Genomic DNA, 26,997 nt, shown 5'->3' with positions numbered 1-26,997 from the left:
CCCTTCTGGTCACTCAGGTGCATTGTATGCACCTGAACTCCCCTGGGGTGACCCTGCCTTCCTACCATGCGCTCACTCACTATTTCAAGCCCTGCCTTTGCATTTCCACTAGAGTCCAACTAGAGAAATGGCAGCTCCTCATTACTGATAGCACGTGGACAATCAGAAGCATTACAAAATCTGATCAAGGAAAGAATAGATCAGTATGAACAGACTAACAGAAGGTGAAGGGAGTGAAGTATAAGTGAATTAAATATGACAGCAGAATCTACAGTACTTCCCCTTCCAGACCAGGAAGGCTATATCCAGAGCACAGAGCAATAGCATCCAGTGATCTCTGACTCCAGTTACTGCTTAGAAGCAAGAAACATTGTGAGCTTTAAAATAAATGTGTACCATCAGCAAAAACCCAAACAAATAGAAAAGACGTGTGAGCCAAAACCACTCAGAACAAACCAGTTGGGGCTAGTTAACATAATTTGCTCTGTTCACATAACTAAGTTCGTTTCACTGAGTGCATGAACTTTCTTGGAAAAGCTCAAGTAATTAAGTGCAGGAGCTTATACATTTTCTTTCCCCTTAAGTTTATTTTACACTGAAATTAGTGCTGTTTGCATACTACTGTTCCTACAGATTTGCTCATAAAGCTGTGTTTTCCATCTCCTCTTCTTTCCAGAGGGAGATGCTCACAGAGATGATAGTACTGAACATAGGGTCCCCTTCAATTCCTCCTACCTCCTAGTCACTCTTCCCATCATTTTGGGTAGATAGAAATGAAACTATTTCTTACCTCTCGGAAAAAGAGCAGGTTTCCAATGAAGGGAAGAGGTGGAGGATGCCTGATTCCCACTTTGCTGAGTTTGGAGAAGGCAGAGGTGGAGTACCTGGAAAAAATAAGGCAGTAAGTTAATTTTTAACCTTGTTATGGTAAGACTTTCCACACTGATTTGTACAGGTGGCTTCCCTGAGTTCAGAGAGGAACAAGATACTTTCAGTGTTGGCCAAAGAGAACCATCAATTGCTGACATTGTTCCCTGAGACATAGGAACCCGCTCTTCCGAAGGGCCAAAAGAATGAAGGGACACAGGCCTGCAAACTGGGCAGTTCAGACAGAGAGTCATTTGTCTTCCCCTAGAAGGTCTTTTAGAATCACAGAATGCCTTGGGCTGGAAGGGACCTCAAAGATCACCATAAGTGCACTGAAAGTGAATCATTAAAGTGGTGTGAGGTTACGGCAATACTGAAATGGGAACTTGGGTTTTAGCTATTGAGGTAGAGCTGGGAATGAAGTAAAATAGATCTTCACATGATTATTTTTTTCTTCCTCCATCACCACAACCTATACAGGAACAGAACAGGAATTCAAACTAGTCACAGTTGCGAGTGAGCCAAGACACTGTCAGTATTTCCAAGTCAAGCCTAGTATTTGGGCCAGATATGCTGATTAAGTGATTTTCCAGCTGCCAGTCAGCAAATTAAACAAAGATTAAAAAAAAAAAAACAAAAAAAAAACACAGGGAAACAAAGCACAGAATGAAAAGCTTCATGCATCCCTTGTTTCAGATGGAACTGTGGCATGTCACAGAGACAGTACTGGGTGGGGGAGGAAGCAAGCCCAAAGCCTTCTCCCCCTTCTTTCTTAATACACACAATGAGTTTAAGTCAGCGGATTTCAGGTAGTGAAACCTGTAAGTGCAGGAGCTGACAGCAGCAATTTTGATTAGCCAAAGACACATTAATACTGATTGTTATCATGCTGAACACTACCACCAGAGGATCTGTGTAAAAGATCATTAAGATTAATAAAGACAGTATCTTGATTAGCACCCCAGCTCAGAGCAATAACAATTTTAAAACACTCCCCCAGCTGTTCCCGCTCACTCCATGATGTTTCTACATCCAGTGTAGTTTTGGTATCTGCAAACCACACTTCTTTGAGAGGAAGTTTCAAGTATGAGAGCAGAGCCTCTCCTAACAGGGCAGTTCTGAACTCCTGAGTGGTCATTTAGCTTTGAACCACAAAGATGGTGGGACTGGGGATCAAATTAAATTCAGCCCAAAATAAAAACCATGAACTGCATATAGTGTAGTGGTCATGGTATCAGCTGCTTTAGGCTACTGACTTCTACAATTCATCTCAGTTACACAACAGAGACACAGCCAGGAGCGGTGCCCTCAGATCCCAGTGAGCTCACTCCTCTACGAAGCCCAGCTGACAGTCTTGTTGACTCTGAAGACTGTGCTAACCCACTGCTACGACATGGACATCTCTGCTTTCATATCCCATAAGCTACATATGCCTCATTTGAAATGCCCCCACACAATGCAGGCAACATTCTGCTTTAATCAAATGGGTAAATAATACACAGATCTTGGGGGGCATGGACGATGGGGAAGAGGAAGGAGTTGGTGTCAGAAAAGGGTTCTTCCTTCCAGCAGGTAGGGGGAAAAAAAAAAATGCAGCTACAAAAAGAAACATAGGAAATCAGGAGTGTTAAATCTCGTTTAACCAACAAAACAAAATGGGACTTCAGTAACTAGTCAGTGTCTTTTTGTATTTCAATTTCTTGAGAAGTTTTCCTGCAGCACAATACCTATTTTCTTAATGGATGTTCTTTTGTGGAAGATACTTTATAGAAATTGCCATCGGAACATACAGATATGATTATTTTTAAATAGCAATCACATTCTTTCACTGAGGCAGCAGAAACGTTCTCAGACGTAAACCTTCTGAATAGACGGGATGTCTTCAGTCTGTACCAAAACACTACTTCAGTATTACAGGGTATTTTGAGGAAAAGAGGCACAGAAGTCAACATTTACTGCAGTTTATATATATATTATTGACTTTCTGGCTACTTAACTGCTTCTAAAAAGATTTTTATTATTTTATTTGAAATTGAAATAGCTGACATGCTTGGGGAAAAAGATACTCAACACATTCTAACATCAGAATGACAAGCAGCCTACACAGTGCATTTTCTTCCCCAAAGAGAGGATTTTTTTTGCTGCTGTTTGAAATCTGCCTAAAGTGCCTGTGTGTCACAGCAAAGCCCTCATCTTCTGTATGTAAACAGCAGAAGAGATGAAAACCTATCTGAATGGAAGCCAGTCGGTTCTGCAGCACTTTTTGCTGGATGTTTTCAACGTAGAATATGTGACAAGCTACAAAACAGAGCTGGAACCATAGCTAACTGCTCATTTCACTGTAGAGTGGACATTGTATACCCCTGATCTTCCTGTACTGCAAACTGAATCACAAATGTACCAGAAACTTACACTGCACCAATTAACTGATGTGATCTCCAAATACTTAGAAAGGAGCGGAACTAAGGAGAGCGGTACTCGAAGCTCAGCACCCAGGCTCACAAAACAAGAAGCACACCCGGGCTCTGAGGACTGTTTGTGCTCAGGTGAGCAGCCCATCTTTGTCAGCTTCTGAACTGTACTGGCAGCTCCATACCAAGGATTAGCTTCCTTTTTTCCTCCTAAGAGTTTTCTCTGATGCTTTTTATTCAGCTGCACTGGAAGCGGGTTTTCAAAAGGCAGGGAAAAAGGGTTTACAATGAGATGGGAAACAGAAGGACAGTAGTCAACCTACACACTGAAGTACACCAACAAAAGGGCAGGGCCAGGAGAAAAAGGGGGGATGAGAATAAAAAAATGCTGTTTCTATGTGAGCACACCAAGGGAAGAAGACAAGCCAGCAGACCAGGAAACAGAAAGGACAAGTTAAGAACTACTTGTATTTCCCTGCGATGAAGAGGATTTGCAAGAAACAATGAAAGGGGAAAAAAAAAACCTCCAAAAATTTACATTATTTTTATTAATTGGAAACATACATTTCCACTTTTCCTGTTAAACGTCACCTGTAGTTCTGACATTTCATCTAAAACAATCTAGAAATAGAAGAGAGATTCAGAGGTTACCAAAATGGTCTAAGACAGAGAGTAACTTCTATACCAGGAATAGATATCCATCCTGTAATACTGGAAAAAGAAGCAAATGACGCAGCATGACAAATACATTTAAGATCCTGCATAACTTAGAGAAACTAAATAAAGAATTATTACTCATCATTGCTATAAATAAATAACTTAAAAAATAAAAATAAAAAGCCAGAGACAACAAATAAATATTCAGGTGTCAGGATTAAAATGAAGCACTTTTCCAAATAATCAATATTCTAACTATGGAACTCTTTGCCACAGGATGCTGTCTATTCTAGACACTCAAAAAGCTACCAAAAAAAAAATGGGATTAAATAAAATTAAAGAAAAATCAGCAAACACTTAATTTGTGAATTTAATAAGCATAAAAGGGAGAAAAGATTAATGAAAAGGAGAAAATAAAATGTTTTTGTAAGCAGGGATCTGGTCTGTAAGCTTCTGGCCTAAGAGATAATACTGTTACAAAACCTAACAGATAAAACTTCAGACTCTTCACTGTTGTAAAGATGACAACATTGAGGAGTCCATGTGTAAAGGGAGGGGTCAATCCAGGATAAGATTCAGGTGGCAGCAATATTGACTGGACAACCCAGCACATTCTCACTCAAAGAAGAAATATACCATAATATTTACATATGTAGGGCTTCCTGCACAACTATTCATTTAAAACCCTAGCATTATATTTTGAACAAAGTGACAACATATCAAAAGAAACCAGAGGAACAGCAGTAATGAAGTGGATCAATAAACCACTCAATAACTCTTTAAAGATATTCAAATGGCTTCACAGAGCTGGATGCCTTCTGCGTAGATTAAACATAACTGTTAAGAGAAAGTCAGCATGCCAAATACATTCCTGTAGACCAGAAAGGGTGACTTAAGCTACATGAAACACAAACTTTCTTCCACAAGACATCATGTAAAAAATAAAGAGAAGGGATTAAAACAAACAGATAATTATTACAGGTTGTGAAGAATATGTGTGACAGAACAAGCTATCTGCTCCAGCAGTCCAGTATTGATCAATACTGCAAGAAAAAGTATTACACAATCTACCATTAAGTGCAATCAATTTGTACAGCAGAAATCATTCATGAGTTGCCAAATCTGCATCAGAGTTCAACATATCATTGAAAGCACCCCAAATCTCTCTCTCAATAGAAAATGCGTCATTCCTTCTACATCTAAGTAACGCAAAACCTAATAATATCTGCAAGCTATAAACTAGGACACACAGAGAGGAGGGGGGGGAAAGTGATGTTTTTTTAATCTTATTGTTGGGAGCTAGGAGATGTGTTATTTTGGAAGAGTGGGTGGGAAAACAAAGTATTTTGTTGAAATAATGAAAATCATACCTGCCTAGTAAGAGATAATCATGCATTTTTCACCTATTTGCCTCTGTTAGTGTATACCCAGCACTAGATCCCACTTAACACTAGGGTGTAGCTTTGCTCAAAGTAGTGATAACACACAAAATAGTATGGTAGCCTCCCAAACATTACAATGACGGCTCATAAAATATATAAGCCTTCCTTGGAGCCCTGCCTAGAAAGTACAGTCTCACCAAGACACTGATATCATCCCTGGGCTGGCGATAGAGTCAGAGTTTCTGCTCTTAGCCCTCTCTGGGAATTTCTGCATTATGGATACTGCATCAAGATCACTGGAGAACTGCCATCAGACAAGTCTTTACTCTCATCTCATGCTGAGGACAAGCAATATAGGAAAGCATTATTCAGTCCCAACAGAGGAACACAAAGAGAACTCACAAAGAAAGTGAGTATTCCAGTGCGCACTGCAGCCAATGTGGATACCACCTCTTGCTATCACCTCCAGCAACTGAACTCACAGGAAAAATAAAACCAAATTTTAAAAAGTCAGCTATCCATCCCCACAAGACTTAAACACTGAAGCAGAAGATGTAAGACTGGGGGAATTAACTCTTCCTTATAACCTGTTCCACTAACCTTGGTCAAAGGCTACCAAATTGCCCTTTGCTGTTACCCAGCAGTTGCTCTAGTGAAAATGAAGAATTTTGCTGAAAGGAAATATATCTGGATGTGTAGAGTACTCAGAGGAGAAAACAACTGCTGCTCCTATAAATAAATAACTCACAAGTGAAGTTTCAATATATTCTAAAGGTAAGCTTCAGAAGAGTCTTTAGCCAGCTTGGATAAAGCTGAGTACTGCATTTTCACTTTCAATTGCAAAAAAATGACACTTTTATGAATTTGTGGGGCTGTAACACTGGTTCTAGAGATAATAAGAACTTCCACATGATGCCTGCTCTTCTTAATCACTTGCCTGCACTCCCAATGATGGGATTTTGACATAATTGCACAAGAATAGGACAGACATTACACACACTTTCACCATCTGCCTCTACAGGGGCAGATGTTTTCCAGCTGTGAAACAAAAATGAGCATAGGATTATCATTCCTGGTGCATTAGCAGATGCTTTAATGAAATAACGTGCAGGAAAGGCCAAATTATATGCCCAGTATTGCATTTATCCTTCATCTATCTGCTAACAATCCTTTTTTAATCCATACTGTTCTGGTCTGCTGAACAATTCTTTTAGTTACTCTTATCATAAGAGACCTGATAGGCTCAAGGGACTAAATGTAATAAGGCTGCAAGTTGTCACAGTGTGTTTAAAGTTGTTTTGATTTTAAATAAATAAATAAATAGCATAGAAGTGAATCAAGGCCAATTAAATTACAAAAAAAAATAAAAGACCATGCAGAAAAGTAACACACTTTACCATGCTCTAGAAAAGCCCAGGGAGAGGCAGATGGTCTGTACAGCAGGCCAATGACAATATTTCATACTTCTCAGAGTGCAGCCCCTTCACACTGGGCATTAACTTTTCCAAATAAAGAGCAAATGAACAAGTCATAAATTCATAGTCTTACCCCTTCATTGTGGGCACAACATTTTTAAACAAAATGATGGAGGTCAACAGTTGAAGCAGTTGAAGTTTCATCCTTACATCTCTACAGTATCCCTGGTAAAGGAGGTGGGACCTCCATCCTGTGAGGACATGATGGAAGAGTGTCCACAACAGATCTGGGGTTTAATGCACATGGGGGACCACAGCAAATATCTACAGGAAGCCTGGGTCAGAACTGATAGCTGAGCTGAGACCTCACTAAGCCCAATGCCTTAACCACAAAACTGGCCTTCCTTTTGCTCCCTGAAATGGAACACCAATTTCCTCTTCCCAACCTTTTTTCACACAGATATTGTGATGCTTGCATGAGAATAGTACAGTCTCAAGGCAATGAGTGCTCTTGCTTCAGTCAGGAAGAATGAGGCCTACATAAACAGGAATGTTGTTAAAAACTTGATTCTCAGAAATGAGCAAAATTTTATAAAGTTTTTCCTCCCTCCCCACGTGAATACATATCTTAATTTTGTAAGTAGACGTCTTACTTACATAAGTAAAAAGACAAGAAGTTTCAGCTTAATTAGCCTTGCTAACTGTTATGCAAGTTCACATCCTCATGATGCAACTCCAATTGCAGAAGTGTTGCCAGTCACCAGATCAAATACTAGATCTGGCTGCCCAGGGCTCCATCCAGCTTGGCCTTGAACACCTGCAGTGATGGGGCATTCACAGCCTGTCTAGGCAGCCTATGCCAATGCCTCATCACTCTCTGTGAAAAACTTCCCTGATACCTAATCTAAATCTCCCCTTCTTTAGTTTAACACCATTTCCTCTAGTCCTATCACTGTCTACCCATGTAAAAAGTTGATTTCCCCTCCTATTTATAATCTTCCTTTAAATATTGGAAGGCCACAATGAAATCTCCCCACAGCCTTCTCTTCACCAGGCTGAATGAGTCCAGCTCTCACAGCCTATCTTCACAGGAGAGGTGCTCCAACCCTCTGAGCATCTTTGTGGCCCTCCTCTGCACCCACTCCAAGAGCTCCACATCCTTCCTGTACTGGAAGCCCCAGGCCTGGACAAAGTACTCCAGATGGGGCCTCATAAGGGCAGAGCAGAGGGTGACAATCCCCTCCCTCACCCTGCTGCCACCCCCCTTCTGATACAACCCAGGATGTAGTCAGCCTACCAGGTTGCAAGTGCATACTGCTGGCTTGTCTTAAAGTTTTCACCTACCAGGGCCTGCAAGTGAATCAGTTTTATTATTATTATTTACTTATTCAAATTAACGTCAGGGGGGCACCATTCATTCAGTGCATGGAACATTGCAGACATGCTGACCAGAAGTGGATATGATCAGAGAGCCAGAGATCATTTCAAAATGTACAGAGTACCTGAATTAATGCTCCACAGCCCAACTTCACTCTGGCATTTCCTAACTTTCATGTGCTTGACTTTACAATCTCACTCACTAATATGCCTTTAATGCAACTTTCTCTGTGCAAGTTTTCAGCTTTTTAAAGAGCTCATTAAAAAACCATCATGTTGCATCACTTTGCATCCCCAGGGGTCATCAGTAGACCCTGGGCCCACAGCAGAGCCCTGTGCCAGATGAGCTAACAGAAGAAGCAGGTTGTCTTTCACGCAAGGGAGCTGTGAGGCAGAAGGACTCTCCAGTACTTCCTCAGGGAGAAAGTGAAACAAAAGGGAAGAGTTCCCCAATCCATCTCTGCCCATCTCATTCACTGACCGTCCTCCATGTGACCCCTCATCCCACTTCCTCCATCTTTAAATCCATTCTCGTCAGACCACTTGAACAAGTCCCCTTCCTTCTCATCGCACCAACATTCCCATGACTCTAGCGTTCCCTCCTGCCCAGATGTGTTGCATGCAGCTGGAGGTCAATCCAAGAGGAAAAGGGCTGGTGGAGAGGTGCAAGGCTCCCTGCCTTGTGCCCAAACCTCACTGATGCTATCACACAAGGGACCAGCTACAGAAAGCATTTTGGGTTCTGCAGTTGGAGCAAACCGAGCTGCACACAGGCACTGGCTTCCCAGAGGGTGGGAATACGCTTAGCAAAGACAGAGCCAGGAATATTAACTTCAAGTTATATATACATACAAAAGCAATTCCAATGAATGGGTGCTAACAGCAAACTTTGGAAGGATTACAGCTGATTCAGACTTACAAGAGAAAGGGAAAGGTATAACCACTGACACAAACCACCTCCTACCACCAGATATCGAATACCTCTGTTAAAGCATAGGAGAACTAATATAAAAATCAAGTATCACTTCTAAATAGTATAAATAATACACAGTACTAAAAATGAAGCAAGTAAAAACAACATTGCTTTTTAGCCTTTGTCTCAGAAATCATGGAGCTCCTTTTATCTGTTTGGTTTTTTTTTTCCAATAATTTTTCCAATGTCGAATACCAGCCCTGGAAAACTTCAAGCCCAGCTGGTTAAAGTTTGATAGAGCAATAGGCAGTTGAAAATAGAGTTGTATAATGGGAGCATCACACAACCTTAATTTGTGTTGCTCTCAGACCCGCCTGTAATTAAGTATGCCAGATTAGAAATAAAGAAAGTGCTGGTTCAGACCAAGAGCTCACATAAAAGTCTCAGCTCATAGCTAGTTATTTTATGCAAGTTATAATCTATTATACTAGGGGCTGACAATGACAACACTGTCTGACCCTTAATTGCAGGAAAGATGCTATAACACTGTACATTACCAGACAGTCTAATATAAAATTGAAATGAATACTGGAGCCTGCCTGCTACCCATGACTTGTGAACCAGGAGTACTCTGATGTCACAAGGAGAAGGGTTGCCTCTGATTTTTTGTTCTTGCTCCAACTTTCACTCCTCTGTTCCTCTCCTTTTCCTTTATTCCCAATAACAAAGACATCACAATGATTACATTACACTTCTTTCCCTCCTCCATTTCCACATTGTGCAGATACAAGAGGCACAAACACCTCTGGAGGAGTGATCCCACAGCCTGGCAGGTGGTTGAAGCAGACACATTAAGTAGCATAGAAGGACCCACTGGAAGTGGGAATGCTTCAGGGAACAAACGACAATCTGCTACATCATGAAATAGTGCTGGAGCTGGCAGCAAAGTACCAGACTTAAGTGACAGAAGCTACCACTCACATATCTACAAAACGCATGTGCAGAGCATAATATTCTCCTGCATAACACCACTAGAATTAAACTGAAGGGTGTCTGGAGCTCCTCTAGTGAAAAACTGCAAACCTCTGTGGTCACCAAGGAACAGTATCATTAATTTCTGAGGGAAGGAAGAGGTGATCCTTCCTCCCTTGGGCCTCCGCATATGGGAAGTTTAGAAGCTGGGTTCAAAGCCTTGCAGAAATACAAATAAATAAATCCAGCCTCTTCTTTGCACCTTACATCTCCAGGAGATATCCACGGGCTGGTAGGAGTTGACACGGAAGGAGCACTAGATCATTCCTTTTCATAGCATGAATTCATCATGTAAGAGATAATGCAAATAGAGACAAGGCGTATGCATAAATTTTATTCCCTACCTCAGCAATAGCAGAAGACCCTTTAGCAAGAGTATGCATGTGACAGGAAGAGCCGAGAAACTATTTTAATCAACTTTCAGGGTGCTTGAGCAGGCAGTCACCACCCCCAGCTTGAATAAGCTATTGTGGGCCACTAGCCAAGGCTGATAACTACTACAAAACAGAAGGTAGTTAGTTGAATTGATGCCAAAGGCAGCCAAAGGAAAAGCAGAATTTCAAACACACTGGATGAAAGGATCACAAGAAGCAAACTTCAAGGAGATGCTCTGAACTCAAAATCTGCCTTAAAAAATAAATAAATAAATAAAATAGACTCAAGCATTGCTCCCAAGTGCCATTCAGATTAAACACAAAACAAAAGCGTGTGGGGTTTCCCAGAGCTTTGAATCACCCATCTGAACAACAAGGGGACTGAGCAACTGACTACTGGCAGGAATAACAGTAGGTATGCACAAAGTGTTAAGCCCAGTGCAGAATAGATTGAAAGGTATTTTCCTTCTTTAATCACTGAAAAATGCAGCTGTATTGTGTGTTACTTGTAAAACAGCCGGTTGGGCTATTCAGACAGAAGTGTACTTTATAAGCTGACATGTTCCTCTCTAGCCTGGTAGTTATTCAAATAATTCTTGTTGCACATTATCTCATCTTCTGACTGCGCTCTGAAGCCCATTCCAACCATCCTTCCATGACACAAACAAACTGCAATTCTTACAAATAATTCACTTAAATTTATAAGGAAACCGTTGTTCGAGTCAAATAATTTTCATGTACAGGTTGACATGAAAGGCTTTCCTGGAACAGAGCTGATTTGCATTGCTGGGTGTCACAGCATGTGACAGCTCACTCTGTGGTCTGCTTGTCTGGATCACCCATAACCCACACAGCAGCAGTCCTTTTTTCCATGAAGCAGCTGAGCACATGACAGGAAGAGCTAATTTTAATGAAGCTGTTATATCAGTCATGTTCCTTCTTCAATTGTTTATCCGGCAAGCTGGTGAATGCTATGCATAACCACTGCTCTCTGCTATCTAAAGAAAGTCCGCTGCTATTGCCTGCTTCCTTGACTCTTGGGTCTTTAATACCTGATGTGCTGCTGCAAGTAATATACCATATGAATCCATTACTGAGCTGCCCAGCACTTCTCAAAGGCCGCACTATTGCACTTCTGTCCCAGCTCACCCTCTGTCATTTGAACAGTCTCTAACATTCCTGGCACACGATAGTTAAAGTCTTCAACACATCGACAGCAAACTTGCTGAGATGGTGACCATCTTCCCCATTACACTGCACAGCAAAGCCCTGATCACTGACAAAGATCCTAGCTCCCTCTAAAGTGAACATGATAAATAAATCACCGATACAATGTCCCGTGACAGGGAGGAAAGTCTGCATACTATCAGCCGATTACTTTATAACTACCAACACAGTCTAAAACTCCACAGGGAGGTTACAATAGCGAGTCATTACAGTGAGCAGGAGAGACAGGAGTACAGCTGAAGCCTACAGAAACCAGTTTGCTTCACCCTCTCCACAAGAGCTTGGGTGCAGATCAGTGATAATTTCAAGAGGTGGAACAAACAAACAAGAGGCTTTAAAAAAGGTTAAGAAGTTGATAAAAATAACAGGACCAACAGCAGAAATGAGATCTACAACAGAAAAGCCTAAAAGCAAGTTTCGATACAAACCTGGCAGAAAGAAAGAGAAAGGAAAGGCAAAGTTTTGGAAGTTACATACAGAACACAGGATGCAGGATCCTCAACATCACCTCAAGCCACAGTGCAAATAAGGAAGAGACTCATGTACCAGGATATGTTCGGTAATTGTTACCATTGGCTTTCTGATTTCTTAACACTGTTTTTTGTTTTTTATTTCTTTTTTAAAGGCTAATTACAGACCTGCATCGTTACTTCCAGCTTTAGTTTCTCTCCAGTGAGCTAACAATAAACACAAAGCTAGAGGCCTGGAGACAAATGCCTTCAATTGTTGCTGGGAAGTTTGAGTTCGATGCTTCTCCTGTGCAAAACTAAGCTAGAAGATCCAATCACAGCAAAACAAAAGCAGTGGGTTAAAAACTTTGAATTGGAAGAACATGAAAAAGGCACTGAGAAGAAAGTATTGGCACAATCCACTCAAAACAAGTGAAATGGAGCCATATACAACATTCCACCATGCCAAACCTGGTAAACAGGAGAAAAGTGACCCTCGCTGGCCACTACTAGAGCGCTGAAGAAAAGCTTTGACACTAACAAGTCTCTAAAGGGTTAAGTCAAAAAGTGGCTGCAACGTAAAGGCCTGGGAAAGATAATGCATTCTCATGATGGCACACCATACTGCATAATGGCTGTTTTATTTAGCTATTCCCAGTATAGTTGCATAGTGCATAACTCAAGCTGGGCTACTTTTGAAAACTTCAGGAAGCCCTAATCTCCTATTAATGCATACATCCATATACACCCCCACTCACCATGTCTGCTCAAGTTCTCAGAGAACAAAATGAGTATTTAATAGATTTGTGTGTCTTGCCTGCTGTTTGTTTTCCACATGGAGTTCCACGTGTCATGCTTTCACTCACATGGAGCATCTATCTTTCACGAGCACCTACTGCTTGAAGGGGCATCTGCAACAGAAGCGGGCTGATGTGACACTCAGCTGTCACACCCTTCAGAATGGGAAGCTGCCCTGCTTAATATCAAGGAAACCTGAACATGAAATGCTGAAGATTTTCTATACTACAAATCACCAATTACTGCTAGCTTCATTCTCTTCTACTCTTTGGATCTCTGCTGCAGTACCTACTCCTTCACAATCCTTTTACTTAACAACCATGCCAAGGTCCAGAACCTACCCAGTGCCACCACAATAGCTTAGGGACCTGTGAGTTGGTGTAATGTCTTTCCATTCTCAAGAGAGTATAGAAAAAGACAACAAACTTCAAGGACTCTTGGAAGAAGAAAGAGGAAAATGGAAGTATGCGAGGGAGGAAGCAGGTGGCTGCCTACCTGAAGTGGTTGATAAAATTGATTGGTTTCACTTCTGCAGCCACAGTTATCTGTATTTGAACGAACAACGTTTTGAAAAAGCATTTTTTAAACTGATGCAATAGCAAAGTTAGAATGCTGCTGGAGGTGAACATAATATACACCTAACAAAATGGCTAAGATGCTTTCTACACTCACAATATTGAATTTAACATCCCCTGGAACACTGACACAACTCAGAGCATTTGAAGGATTGCCAGCATAATCCCAAAATGCAAAGGGACGAGAGAAAAGCGGAGGTATTAAGTCAATTAACTTGACAACATCCCTGGATAAAATAATGGAACTATCAATTTGGGATGCCATCAATAAGGAATTAGAGGAGAGACTAAAAATGTAATTAATGCTTTTCAGTATTACCAGGCAAGCCTCTTATTTTGGATAGCATTGGGGGGTGCAAGAAGGGGGATGGGGACAGAGGTATATTTGATAAAAATAAGTCTTCCAATGGCATCTACTCGGGCTAATCTAATGTGCTAGTACATGTACATGACATAGCATCTTGCCTGAAAGACCTCACACTATGTAGAGAACCAAGCTGATACCAGATTAGACAAATTAAAAGCTGATATAGTTCTTGGCCACAGAACATACCTGGTAACCACAAGGCATTTATCAGCAGATCCCCTGGCAGCAGAAATTTCAGGAATAGTTTCCCATTCACTAATAAAAGGAAACAGGAGTTGCAACTATTATAAAACTGACCCTAAATTTTCTGTGCTAAGGAACATGTTCACAAGTCTCTCTGCCATCCAGAGGAATAACCCAGCCAGAAGACCACCTATTATAGTACGGTTGTAGGAAGTAGTTGAGACAACATGAGAACCCACTGTTACTGAAAGACAGACATGGTTTCCAACCCCTAGTACCCATCTCCACAGATCCCCTCTTGTTTTTCCTATGTTCCTATATTTTTCCTTTTCCTGTGTTCATCTGATCTTTGCCAGAGCTGATGTAACCACTAGACCTACAAATGAACCTAGCAGAAATGGAATTCTTTTGCTGGTGGTGATGTATCCAGGAGAGCAAAGGGTGCCCATGTAAGTAGCCAGTCAGGTCCACTGAAGGATTGGGTGCATGTAAGTCTGCACCTGCAGGAGGGTGGTGGGAAGGGGAATATCCCTTTTGGCAGCAGCAAGCCATGAGGTCATCTCAGTCACTAAGCTCCCTCCTGGCAAAGCTAACACTGACACAAAGATTGATAGGATAACACAGAGCAAAAAGGACGGGTTGCAGTTACAGAAGAGGGAAATGAAATCATCTGGCAGCTTAGTGATGCATCTAGGAACCAGAAACTACATCATATCTCCAGCATGGAAATCTTCACTTGGCAACGCCGTAGACACATTCGAGATCACTACTTTGATTAGAGCTGGGAACAGAGCTGGCAGTGCTAGGAGCACCAACATAAACCCCCTCTTCTCTGTCCTCATGAGAGCGCACCTGCATCACTGCATCCAAGCCTCAACGCAAGATAGATTTGGAGGTGTTAGATGGGTCTGGAGGAGGGCCATCAGAGGGGTGGAGCACCTCTCTTAAAGCTGTGACTGTTCAGCTGAAGAAGTGAATGCTCCAGGGAGACCTCGTTGCGTCCTTCTAGTACTAGAAGAGAGCTTACAGACAGGAGCAGGACCAACTTTTTACATGATCTGATAATGACAGGACAAGGGGAGATGACTTCAAAGTAAAAGAGAGAGGTTTAAGTTAGATGTCGGGGAGAAATTTTTCAGTCAGAGGGTGGTGAGGCATTGGCACAGGCTGCCCAGAGAAGCTGTGGGTGCCCTACACAAGATCAGGTTGGATGGGGCCCTGGGTAGCCTGACCTGGTGAGCGGCAGACCTGCACATGGCATGACGCTGGGACTGGGAGGGTTTTGATGTCCCTTCAACCCAAGCCATTCTATGATTCTGTGATAATGGGGGTTTCCAAAGAGAGGAAAGAAGCAGCATGTGGAGTGCAGGTTAGGCAGCTGCCCGACTGTTACACAGCCTTGGCCCATCACTGCATGGGAGGTACAGGAGTAGTAGACAAAGTCCAAAGGATGTTTGCAGAAGAAAATAGAAGGATAAAAAAACCAAAACAAAACAATCTCTACGTCAGAAATCTTAGGAAGCTCAGTTAGCAAAGCATATTTAATAGAAAGCTGAGAAGGGCCTTAGCTGTTGCCTGAAGTGACTTACATAGGGCAGTGCAGAAACTCAACACTGAATTAAGATTACATGTCTTGGGGTGGGGGCATGTGGAGATTAAAGCAACTGACAGGAGCTGGCGGACTCCTATTTTTTTTCAGAAGACTGCCTTAATTGGGGGGGGGGGGGGGGGGGGAGGGTGAATTTTTGTTTGTTTTTTTAAGTCACACCACACGTGAAACCCAACAACAGGACTTCCCCCCAGCAGGTCTGAAGGAAAGCACACATTGAATACACAGGAAGTCAGACTAGATGGCTGCACAGCTCATTCTGGTCTATAAATAAACAAGTGATTAACTATCACTCTAATTGTTAGCTACCCGTGGAAGAGGGGCTATTTCCATACTCTTCTATCAGGGAGGGATTTGTGCTCCCAATACAAATCAGTAACAAATACACAGAACAGGCCCTTCCCACATCAATGCATCCACACAACTGAAGACAGCAACAAGGCAGCTTCAGCTAAAATTGCCCACAACTTACCTGCACAGACAGATACATTCCCTCTTTAAATGGGAGCCTAAGCAGAGATATCAAGTGAGGTAACAATTAGAGAAATAGCTTCAGACACCAGTAGGCCTTCCTGAATTGAAAGATTTCCTTAGGATCAAGAGCTTGGCTTTTATTTTACTATGCAGTTTCATTAAGCATGTAGCGTTCCATCTACACTGCCTATTAAAGTCAGCAAGCACAGAGATGCAAGACTACATCATAATTCCCATTTTGAATTTTCTTACTGCAGCACAAAATCACTGCAAGATCTTCTGAAACCGTCTTGACAGAGAAAATAGTGCATGTGGACACATGAGCGGTTGGGTAGGATGGTAAATGACAATAAACTGAAATATCTAAGAAAGTGGGGGAAAAAAAATGCAAAACTTACCCTTTCAAAGTGACTGCATCCAAATAGATTCACCAACACGCAGGGTATTTTCTAAAGACTCACTGATTGAAGAGCCTCTAAACAAGTCTACTCTCCAGCATGAGCTGGGAAACAACTCATTTTTCCTCAAAACTGGAGCATCCATAGACCACCACACACCCTTCAGCAGCCAGACTGCCCTGGTTTACCACGTTGAGAGGCACAGACAGGTGGGATTAATTACCCCATTAGCAACATAAAATGAACTTGCTACTATGGGCAGGCCACCTGTGGGCCTAAAAATCCTGCAAATTAAGTTTGGATTATCATTTTTCTCTCCTGACAGATCATGGCGAGGAGAACAGTTATCATATTGAATCTGAAACAAGCAGTATCCAGTGGTGGGACATTTGGGAACTGAGCTACCTGAAGCACTCATGATTGGGTTAGGAGGAGTTTTTGGCAGTGGTAGCTGCTGGTGTTTGGCAGCTGCACCCCATGCTTACCTGCAGCCAGCTGTGGAAGCAGTGGGTGATGACTCAGGGGCCCTGTTGAAACAGCAGGGCAGCAGCCAGCCCCTGAGACCGCGTTGTTCCCATTGTTCCTTTAGCAAGTTGTGGCTGGTGGAAAGGCATGTTGCAGTCTTTAAGCCTGTGGTGGTTTGTTTGTTTTCAAAGGTGATTTAGGGCTTAAGCAAGGCTGGCTGTCAGCTCAGGAAGTATGCAGCAATTACAGCACCCATGTTAGCTGCTCAGGCTTCTCCACCTTGCCAGGGCCTTGCTTTTGTTCCAGCAGCAAAAAGGCACTTCTGTACTCGGTTAATACGCATAACAACTCCCACTGTATAAAACCTTTAAACAAAACAAATATTCCTGGTCTTATATTAAAAAATATATCTAAAAAAGTAACCCAGGGACTCCATACCCCACAACATACTGTCCCCACTTACTGGAAATGTAAACATCAGGTGTGCAATAAAGAAAGTAGGCTCAGGCCTACTTGCAGAGTGGAGGGCAGGTGGTGTCCCACCGTGGGGCAGATGGACACGTACATTGGCTCAGAGGAGCGCCAGGCCAACAAGCAGCAGGCTGTTGTGGGCCTGGCCTGCACCTGATGAGGCAGAACTGAAACTTAGCTGTGGTTGAGCCCTCTTTGTTCCATGTATTATATTACCTGAGCCCTCGGCAGCTGTAATTTGAAGAGCAGAGACACAGCTCTCACATGGTTGAGACAAAATTGTCTGCTTGATTCTGCTTCATGTGTACGGCATGAACCCTTAATTATCTGCACCGTCATGTGTTATTACTCAGTCTGAACATATAGGAATAGTAAACATGTGAATGCTAGGCATGCTTTAGTACATTCAGTAGTATCCCATGTTTGTACACAGGAGACTCTCAATAAGCGTAACTAAGATCATACCTTTAGAGGGGCAAGCAAAATAAATAGAAAATCTAATGTATGTGTCATTTATCCCAACACTTCATAAACAGAGAGAAAATTCCTTTCAAAAATACACAATCACGTTTTTGTTTTGTTTTTATTTTAAAGAATTGGACACATTGCTTCCATGACTTGCATAACAACAGAATCTGAGGCTCATTATTTGAGCCTGCTGTGATCAATAAAAATCACAAGGACACAGTCATGAGCAGGCACTCCTAAAATGTATTTTTTAAGGTCAGTAAAAGATACTGTATGATTACCTTGAAAGATGGACATTATCACAGAAATAGAAATGTGGAAATAGAGGAAGGATGCAGTAGAGATATCTCTGTGCACACCTCAGCACACCTAAAGAGCCTTTCACGTAACAACCTCAGATTTGCAAAAATCTGGAACTACTCAAATTCTAAACCTCAGCATATAAAACAGGGTGAATGTAACCCAAGCAAGAAACGGATGGCCGAATCTATGGCAGTCAGATCTCATCTGTTTCTTTCTGAGTTTCTGGGTATCAAAAAGACTGAAGTGTTAATAGCTGTCTTATTGACTCATTACCTCGCAGGCTTTAAAATCTGCATTAAAATAGATTTCAAAAAATCTCTTGTTCAAATCTAAGCCCACTTCACTGCAATCACATCAAACAGAGCCCCAGTTTTATCAGGAAGATGCTGCTCCATGACAGATAGCTGACACAATGGCGCGTCGGCTCCATGCTGAATCCATGTGAGCACGGTGGTTGGGAGGTGAAAGGAAGAAAGCACAAGCCCATGCACAAACACACTGTTATATATGTTGTTCCTCTTAGAAGAAAAAAAAAAACAAAAAACAAGACAAAACCAAACAAAACTGCACAGCTCAATCAAATCGATGGAACAGAACAAGGGACTGACCCATTCAACTACCGTGTTTCAACAAGCTTGTCATCCTGCGCCTTCTCTTAAATGCGCTGAAGTGGTTCCTCAACTGACCTCCATGGGTTTTGGATCAGACCCACTCTGCAATTAATCTCATTTGATATGGTTGTGTAAATTGGCTGTAGTGCTGGAATAAGAAGTATTTGCAGAGCATGAGAAAGTCTGACAAAATCTGACTTACAGAAAGCAGAAGCAAGGTCTGGGTATGATAAAAGAAAGATAAGGATTTTGCCCTTGCTGTAGCAGGGCAGTAGTGTGATCAAGGGTGAAGCATGTAAATAATTTTGCAAATAAGCCTGCAGACTTACTTGATCATGCAGATAATCAGTAAAATATATAGAGATGTTACTGTTCTAGTATTTTAATTTTTTTTAATGTATTACTTGTCAATGATCTATAAAGTATTTTCTCCCTGCACCCCATTAGGCACCACTTGGGAGAACACTACCATACAGCATTCAGATATGTTCCCTTCCCCATTACCAATGACAATTCAAAGCCTTAACTATGTAAATGCAACCCCTGGCTTGCTCCTCTATCAGGAAGCTGGCCTATGAGTGCTGGGCAGCACAGCAGATGTTTGCTTTCCTCGTGTGTTGGTTGTTGCTTTATCACAGCACCGCTGGCTTCTGCTCAGTGCTCAGCTTTGCAAGGCTGTCCCCTGCTTTCCAGCTACAGTCAGAGGATTAAAAGAAAAATCCCCCCTTAAAATAGTATTTATACTTTGTAAGCAGAATTCAAAAATCTAAATCTTCTCATCTTTGTTTTTAGAGATTGCAAAATCTCATGCTTCAACACACCTCTAAGCCTCTTTTTGTGCCTCCGCTCCTTTTTGTCCTACCAAAGACATAACCTTCATCTTCTCTTCATCTTGTTTCTATAGACATGAATAAGCCATTCACCTCTCAGGTTCTCTGCGAAAGTCTTCCCAAAACCTGACCATGAAGCCAAATTAGATCCTTTGCACCTTACCTAACAACATCTCTTGCTGGTCTACAAAAAAAATTCTTCACATTAGTAAGTTCTGAGGAACAAAGTCAATGGCGTGTGTAACGGAGCTTATTCACATAGGGGAGCCAACATCACCTAATAAGATAAAGCTTTAAAGCTTTACCAGTTTATGACAAGGCATACAGGATAACATGGGTGCAAGCAAATGCAGTGGATTGGGCCTGGAGCCTCAGGAACCCCTTTCTATATTTGCCCAGCCTATACTTTCTCTTCCGCATCTTTAATTTGCTTACTGCTGTTTATTGCTGGGCTGCTCTATAAGCAGTAGAAAGTAGAAAACGTGCCCTCACTTAGTTTTCGACAGGCCTACTCACTCCTCTGTTTCACAAGCTATAAAAAAAGCCATATTAAATTTGGAGCACCACACCTATAACCGTTCCCAGATGAAGGCAGAGCCTCCGCACTTGTCTTCACGCTGGCTGCTTTCCCTGTGAGCCATCCCCTCATTAACATCAATTGCAAATCAAACCATAGAGGTGAAATTCATCACTGTGCACGGAGTCAGCAGGTATCCCACTTCAGCCCATCAAAACAGGGCTTACATTAAAATCTAAGTAGCGCTTAGGTCTTACATTAAGCCTTTGTGGAGGGTGAACTGCACTTTTTCTGAGTTACATTTCATGCAAACCATAGCACTAGGAAAATGCACTTCAGCACTTCGGAGCTGTGCAAATAGGTATTACAAGAAAAAGGAGAGAAAAAAAACCTTCTATGGATAGACTATGGGGCACTATATTAGGAAACACTTGAATTTTTTCTTCAGTGCCATTTTATTCTAAGAAATTGATCGCTTTTCAGAGCAAATTATAAGTGATGTGATCTGATAACCTGCAATAAACACATTATGTTCTTAAAAATGGACCTTATCAAGCGAGAAATACCATTTAAGCTTCTCAAACTACATGAGCTTCAAAATGCATGTCTTTGTTACTGACATACCAACAGGAAAACAGCCTTAAGAAAGACCCAGAAAACCCCTCTAAAAGCAGAAGCCAGTGTTCAGACACAATCGTCCTTAATAGGATTTCATATTGGCATAATTCCACCCATCTCAATGGAAAAGAAAATAACCTAATTTGTGATTATGGGAAAACAAAACCATAACTGCTCCTTGAGAAGCTCAGTGACTTGTATTATCTAACTTGGCCAGTCACTTCTGCTGTGAGTTTAACTCAGAGCAGCAGCTGGCCTAAACCTAAAGCAGGAGGGGAGGCAGCGCCGAGCTCTTAAAATGTTTCATCCGAAAGGCCAAACCGATGTTGTTCCCTGATTCTTCCTCACACAACCACACAAAGCTGACTGTAGTACAAGGGCTGAGCTGCTACAGGACTACCGGAGCACCACATCAGCCACACACACTACACTAGTAGAGCACAGCAAAGCCCAGGATTGAGCAGAACTCCTGGGACACTGCCAGCAAAGCTGTGTCAATCAATGATCTCCTGAATATCATCTGGTAGCAGAAAACTATGTGTTAGGTTCAGTTCATCCATCCAAAAGGAAGGAGGGAGCACTGCTGTGGAGAAGTGGGCCATCCCCTGTCCTGGCCAGATGGTGCCTCTCTTCTGGCAGGGAGGCAAAAAAAATCCATAGCTCTTCTAATTACTTCGCCTCACATTAAACTACTCCTCCATCAAAGTCTGAACTCACACCGGAGTGGTGGCACATCACTGCAGAGCCTTGGGTTCACGCCTGGCTTTCAGTCGGTGAAGGCAGAGTCTGCATTCACATCAGGTCTCAGTGATTTCACTACCTCAAACCCTCACTACCCCTTCCAGAAACAGGTCTGCTGCCTCACAGCACCTGCAGAGGGTCTCTTGTTAGAAGGTGAGATTCTCACGATGGTACTTCAGAGGATATAAAAGCAGGTTGCTTAATCTGGGCTGCTACAACTCTGCACTGGTTACAGATTACAGACTTGCTAGCTCTCAATTAATTAATCATGCTGTCTGCAGCCCAGGGAATCTCACTGATCTTGAAATAAGGGTTAACTGCATGTAAACCTGAAGAAACAAGCAGAATACAGGAGAAAGTGTTGAGTACTTAAGTTCCATAGATTTTGTCCTTCACATAAGACTTCCACTGATTTAGTTCGCTGCAGTAAGTTAGATTCAGGGCAGGCACTTTTACACAAGTTCAGAATGAATGTACACAGATTTGGCTTTCTTTTAAGGGACAGACAACAACAAAAAAGCAATAAGATTTCTTAGAATTACCAACAAAAACTTGCAACAATTTTAATAATTCCACATAAAGAACATCACCGAGACATCTGTGCACGTGTGTGCACACCTGCACTGTTTCACCTGTTTACATGGCCCAGTATTTATGTGCCATAAAAAAGAGCAAGTCATAGAAAATATCAATGTCCATTTTGCTGATGTCCAGGCATTACTGTGTGCAGTAGGAGTTGTCTCCCTTTGGTCTTTTCCTCAAGCACACAAGAGTGGCAGGAGGACGGTTCCTTTCCAAAAGCACATCAGGCAGAGAGCGTGACCCATTGGCAGGAATGTGAGCGTGCGTAGGAGTGAGTTGTGACTGGTGGCCAGGGTGAGTTCTTGCCTTAATCAATCAGTAAAACATGCACAAAGAGGCCTCGACTCCAAATATCCTCCCTTTTGTGCTCCCTGTAGCATCTCCCATAAGCACACCTTTGCTTTTTCCTCCCACTCCATTTGTACATCGCCTTCATTTCCACGCTATGCTGTGCAAGCCCATCTGAATAAGATCTTTATAATGCTCACAGGTGCCGTTGTGCATTACCGTTTGTGTCATAAATACAGCTGTAAGCCTACAAAGCCAGAGGGCTGTATATACGCCTGTAACAGGGTTAGGAAGGATGGAAGGGTGTGGGAGAAGGGGAAGGAGGGAGGGTTATTAGTTTTACCCTACAGCATTGTTTTCATGGATGTTTTTGCTAAAGAAACAACACGCTGATGTGTACACACAACAAAGCAAATGCAAACAAGTCAGGTTTCTGGATTTTTGCAGCATGTGATGAGCTAGGTGAGGGTTGACAGTGTGCATACAATGATGGAAACGCGCAAGAAGAGTTCCTGCAGCAGGATGAGAGTAAAGACTAAAATAAAAATAAAGCTCAAGCAATGTTAAGCATAGACAGCAGGAGTAAATTTTTATTTGAAACAGTTTAAACATCCTCCTTCTCCCTCACAAGAATGCATGCTGTTCTGAATGGTCTCTCAGTGCTACAGGGCACAGCTGGATGCGTACCACTCGATCCTACAAAGGAAGAGCAGAAGCAGGGTTGATTCTGAGCTGGTAGTCACACCACTGCAGAAGGACTGATGCTGGGGATGGAGCTGCTATAACAGTAGGGCTGTGGGCTCAGCCCAAAGGGCACCATGGAGGGGCAGCAAGGCCCAGATTGCTCCGCAGACGCATGCATGAAGGAGGGAATAAGAAGCTTTCCAGCTACCCTCGGCCACAGATGCTCCCCTTTTCCCACTGGGGTTCCAGGCCACCTCTTCTGGGCACTGCCCCAGTCTGCAAGGAGCTGGAGGGCAAATAATGGTGTTAATCATTCAGCATGGGGCCTCGTGGTAAACTGAGATGCACAGAGCAGCAGCAGATAGGCAGCAATGAAACTTGAGAAGACCCTACGCTTACGCTAAGAGAACAGAGCAAGTAACAGCAGCCATCTAGCATTGCACTGCCTTTCAAAAATGGCCCAGGGCTGGGCACAAAGTCAAGATAAAAGCTGTGTGTGCTCCCTTATATCGTAAGCCATTTCTTTTAGGTGACCACACAGCAGCTCACAGTGCAGGGCAGTTAAGGCACAAACAAGCCAAGGCAGCTTTCAGACAGTGACAAGGCATTCATTGCTACCACAGCTTTCCCCATGCTCTGTAATCACTGTTTGCAGTACAATTGGAATGAGGTTCCTGGAATTTATTATAGATGCTTTGTTTTGTTATCAATATGCAGGAAACACTGCAGCTACACTGTGGAGGAGAGATATTTTCATGGTACTCATTTTTCACACAAGCATGATATAATGCATAAGAGCAAGCTCAGTGCCAAGAAAGCCTGCAGTTTTAGGTTCATTCTCAGTTCTGACATGGACTGGTGTGCCAGTGGCAAATCATTTCTGTTTTCAAGCTGTCCCACCTTTAGCCAGGAAAAACAATGCTCTTGAATTCCAGGTTTGTTTATTGAATGCTCGAGGATTTAAAACAAAAAGGTGCTGGAGAAACTGGTATAAAATGCACACCTCTGTTCTAAAATTGTATCTTGGCAAAGGAGAGCCACTTCTCTCTTCTTTCTCAGTGACCACGCTTGTCTAAACACTCATCATTAGTAGGTACAGTTTGAAGGACGTATAGCATGGAGCTACAGATGAAACTGGTCAAGCCTCTTCTATGCTTTCTCACTAGATACTCCTCTTCGGTACTTTATATGGTTGTAAGTACCATTTAACAAGCAATATTTAAATATAGTCTTCTGGTAGGGCAAGACAGACTGCAAGCCTGAATCAAACGTAGGCAAAGTCTATGCAAAACTTAACCTACATAGACCAGAGTACTTGGATTTGGAGATGTTACAGAGTGGTTTGTTTCTGATAGCAGGGTTTGCTCAGGAGGGAAGGAAGGGCATGCTGAGGAGGGATTAATAAGGGTATTTCTAAATATAGAGGGTTGCCAGCTTCGATAACCAAACTCAGAACAACACTGCAATCAGCAAGTCCAGATGAAGCACATCTGAGCTACTGGAAGCAGTTTTCAACAGTGCATTGCCATCCCAGCCTTTGAAAGTAAACTTGGTGGGGGTGGATTAGCTTGGCTGCCAATGTAAAAGTATGACGAGGATCTGACTAACTTTTTGGGAAACAGAATTTTCTTCATCTCACCTCTCCACACTTGTGAACAATTGCCAGCAAGTGGCTATCCCTGTCCACCAGTTCCAGGCTGTGTTTCTAGGAAGGCTTCACTGAGGAATGTGCAGGGTACAGATGGATTGCTTCCATGTTTACTCTTTTATTAGGAATTTGTTTCAGTGTGCACTTCTATCATAACACAGTCTGATTTATGCATACCGTGCTGCACTGAAGACAAATGAACTACACTTACCACAGAACAAGGTGACCTCATGCTTTAGGAAAAAAAATACATACATACATATATATATATATAGGGATTTTTATTAGGGACAAGACTTTGCCCTGAACAGCAAGCTGCAATCCAGAAACTATGGCAGCCCAAGTGACTCAGCACATTGCAATCTAGCGACAAAGTCTCACTTCAAAGTTCTTCATTACAAGAACCACCTTTATGGTTTGCATACTTCTTGGGGGCAAGCCAGTCACTTCCTTTGGTGCCCTGACAGCCTTCATTCCTACATTACCAAGGTAAAGTTAATTAAGAGGTGGGACAAAGAAGATAGAGTCTTTTCACTTACCTTTTTAGGAGCTCCAAGTGGAAGCTTTATTGATTTATTTTTGCATTAGCCAAATTTCAGATAAGGGAGAAGAAGCTGTGCAGGACTGGGAGATGTAAGTTTGAGGGGAAGAAGGCCTCGGAGTTACTCTGGAGAAAAGAGTCCGGCAGCTGGACTGCAATGGAAAATCAGCTCCTCTAAGGGAGGGAATGAATTCTTCCCTACACCCTTAGCACTACGTGCAGAGATAAAGGTTTGCCCCTTGATGCTTAGCAGAAGTCAGACTTTTGAGTCAAAACAGTACTGTGTCATCTGGCTGTCTGGGCTACGCTGCACATGTGGCGTCAGCTTGATCTTCTCAGTCTGAAGAAGTGCTGCAGATAAAGTATGTGCAAATAAAAATAGTTTAAAGAAGAATGCTGGTGATAACACCCAGCGGTACCTTGTGGCTTCGTGCTTCTAAATGTTCTTAAAAAGCTGCTAATGCCTCAGGGGGAAATCAGCAGCACTTTCTGCTTGCTAAAATAACTGATGTTCCAAATTTCTTCCTCCTTAACGCTATTCAGGGAGGTATAAACAGGGCGCACACATCCAAGAGGCTTTTTGAGCAGCAACAGACCCTGATCTCAAGGACGTCAACATGCCCCCCTTTGCAGCTCAGGGATTGAGAAAAAGGTCAAATTGGGAAAAACAACAATCATGGTTATCTGCAGCCAAGATGGCCATAAGGTCTGAGTGCTCAGATTTCAGATGAGAAAATGAGAAGTACATGACCCACAAAACCCCGAAGCAGTCCAATTGCTATTTTAAAGAGCGGAGGAGAATGCAGGCTGTGCAGAGACACCTGAAAACTGAAAAGAGGTGCAGTCAGACCCACCTTTCAAGAAAAGCAAGTGCTGCGTTGCATCATGTGCAAAATAATGCCTTGCCAGTATAGCCTCCAACGCTGTGAAGCAATAGAAAGGGGGAAAAAAACAAACCACCCAGCATCCCCAGTGGACGAAAATATTCAATTATTCCTTTTAAAGTTTCCCAATGCCAGAAGAGCTCAGGTAGGTCAACAGCAATAAAAAATAAATATATCAGAGAGAGTCATATGAACTCCTGTGATGACGCACCTTTCTAAGAATAACCATGGGTACTTACTTTGCCCCCAAACCCAACGAGCTGAATAAGATTGCATTACAGCTGCACAGTCACACTGCACGATAATAAGGGATGAGAGCCAGATCCTCGCCTCGTGTAAATCCACGCCCACCACTGGGGTCGCTGCAGTTGTTTTAAACAGCCCCAGTGGTTGAACAGCCCCAATAGCGTGACCACCTAAAGTTCATATTTTTCCAATTGCAAGTGTCTCACATGCTTCGTCGTGCAAAATTTATACACATATACATGTACATATATAAAGATCTCAAGATCTTACATGTATTTGAAGCATCTGGGCTTATTTCAAGGAAAGCAGCAAGAAGCGAGGCAATGGGTATTTAGAGTTGGGATTGGTTTGTTTGCCTTTTCTCCTGCTTATCCTATTTAATGGGTCAGGGGAGTGCTTAGGTTAAGAGGAGGGTTACAGAGAGGCCCACTGAAATTGTCCTCTTTCTTTCTTCCCAGCTAGATCAGAGGGAATCTTGGTTTGTTTATTTTTTCCTGTTGTAACATAGGTCAAAGTATTAAAAAGACTGAGAAACACCAACCTCATGCTTACAATCTTTGGGTTCGCCCATATGACAAGACCAGGCAGAAAA

General features: G+C 42.4%; 1 protein-coding gene across 4 annotated transcripts in view; it reads right to left on the bottom strand.

Annotated features, from left to right (window-relative positions):
* The window catches only part of TBXAS1 (thromboxane A synthase 1), a 238,587-nt gene that overhangs the window by 176,234 nt on the left and 35,356 nt on the right, over positions 1-26,997 (bottom strand). For 2 of the 4 annotated variants that reach the window (XM_032445779.2, XM_015867313.3), the window contains exon 3: positions 791-884. In XM_032445779.2, coding sequence (XP_032301670.2) covers positions 791-884 — 94 coding nt within the window. Of the gene's footprint in view, positions 1-790; positions 885-16,508; positions 16,600-25,273; positions 25,974-26,997 lie in introns of those variants that run through there. The other 2 variants (XM_015867342.3, XM_015867347.3) reach the window with 2 other exon arrangements.

Source organism: Coturnix japonica, chromosome 1, assembly GCF_054131305.1.
Source record: "Coturnix japonica strain WE chromosome 1, WE-NBRP24, whole genome shotgun sequence".
Taxonomy (NCBI): domain Eukaryota; kingdom Metazoa; phylum Chordata; class Aves; order Galliformes; family Phasianidae; genus Coturnix; species Coturnix japonica.
Note: the sequence above shows the minus strand (reverse complement) of the source record. Positions and strands in the feature narration are given on the sequence as shown.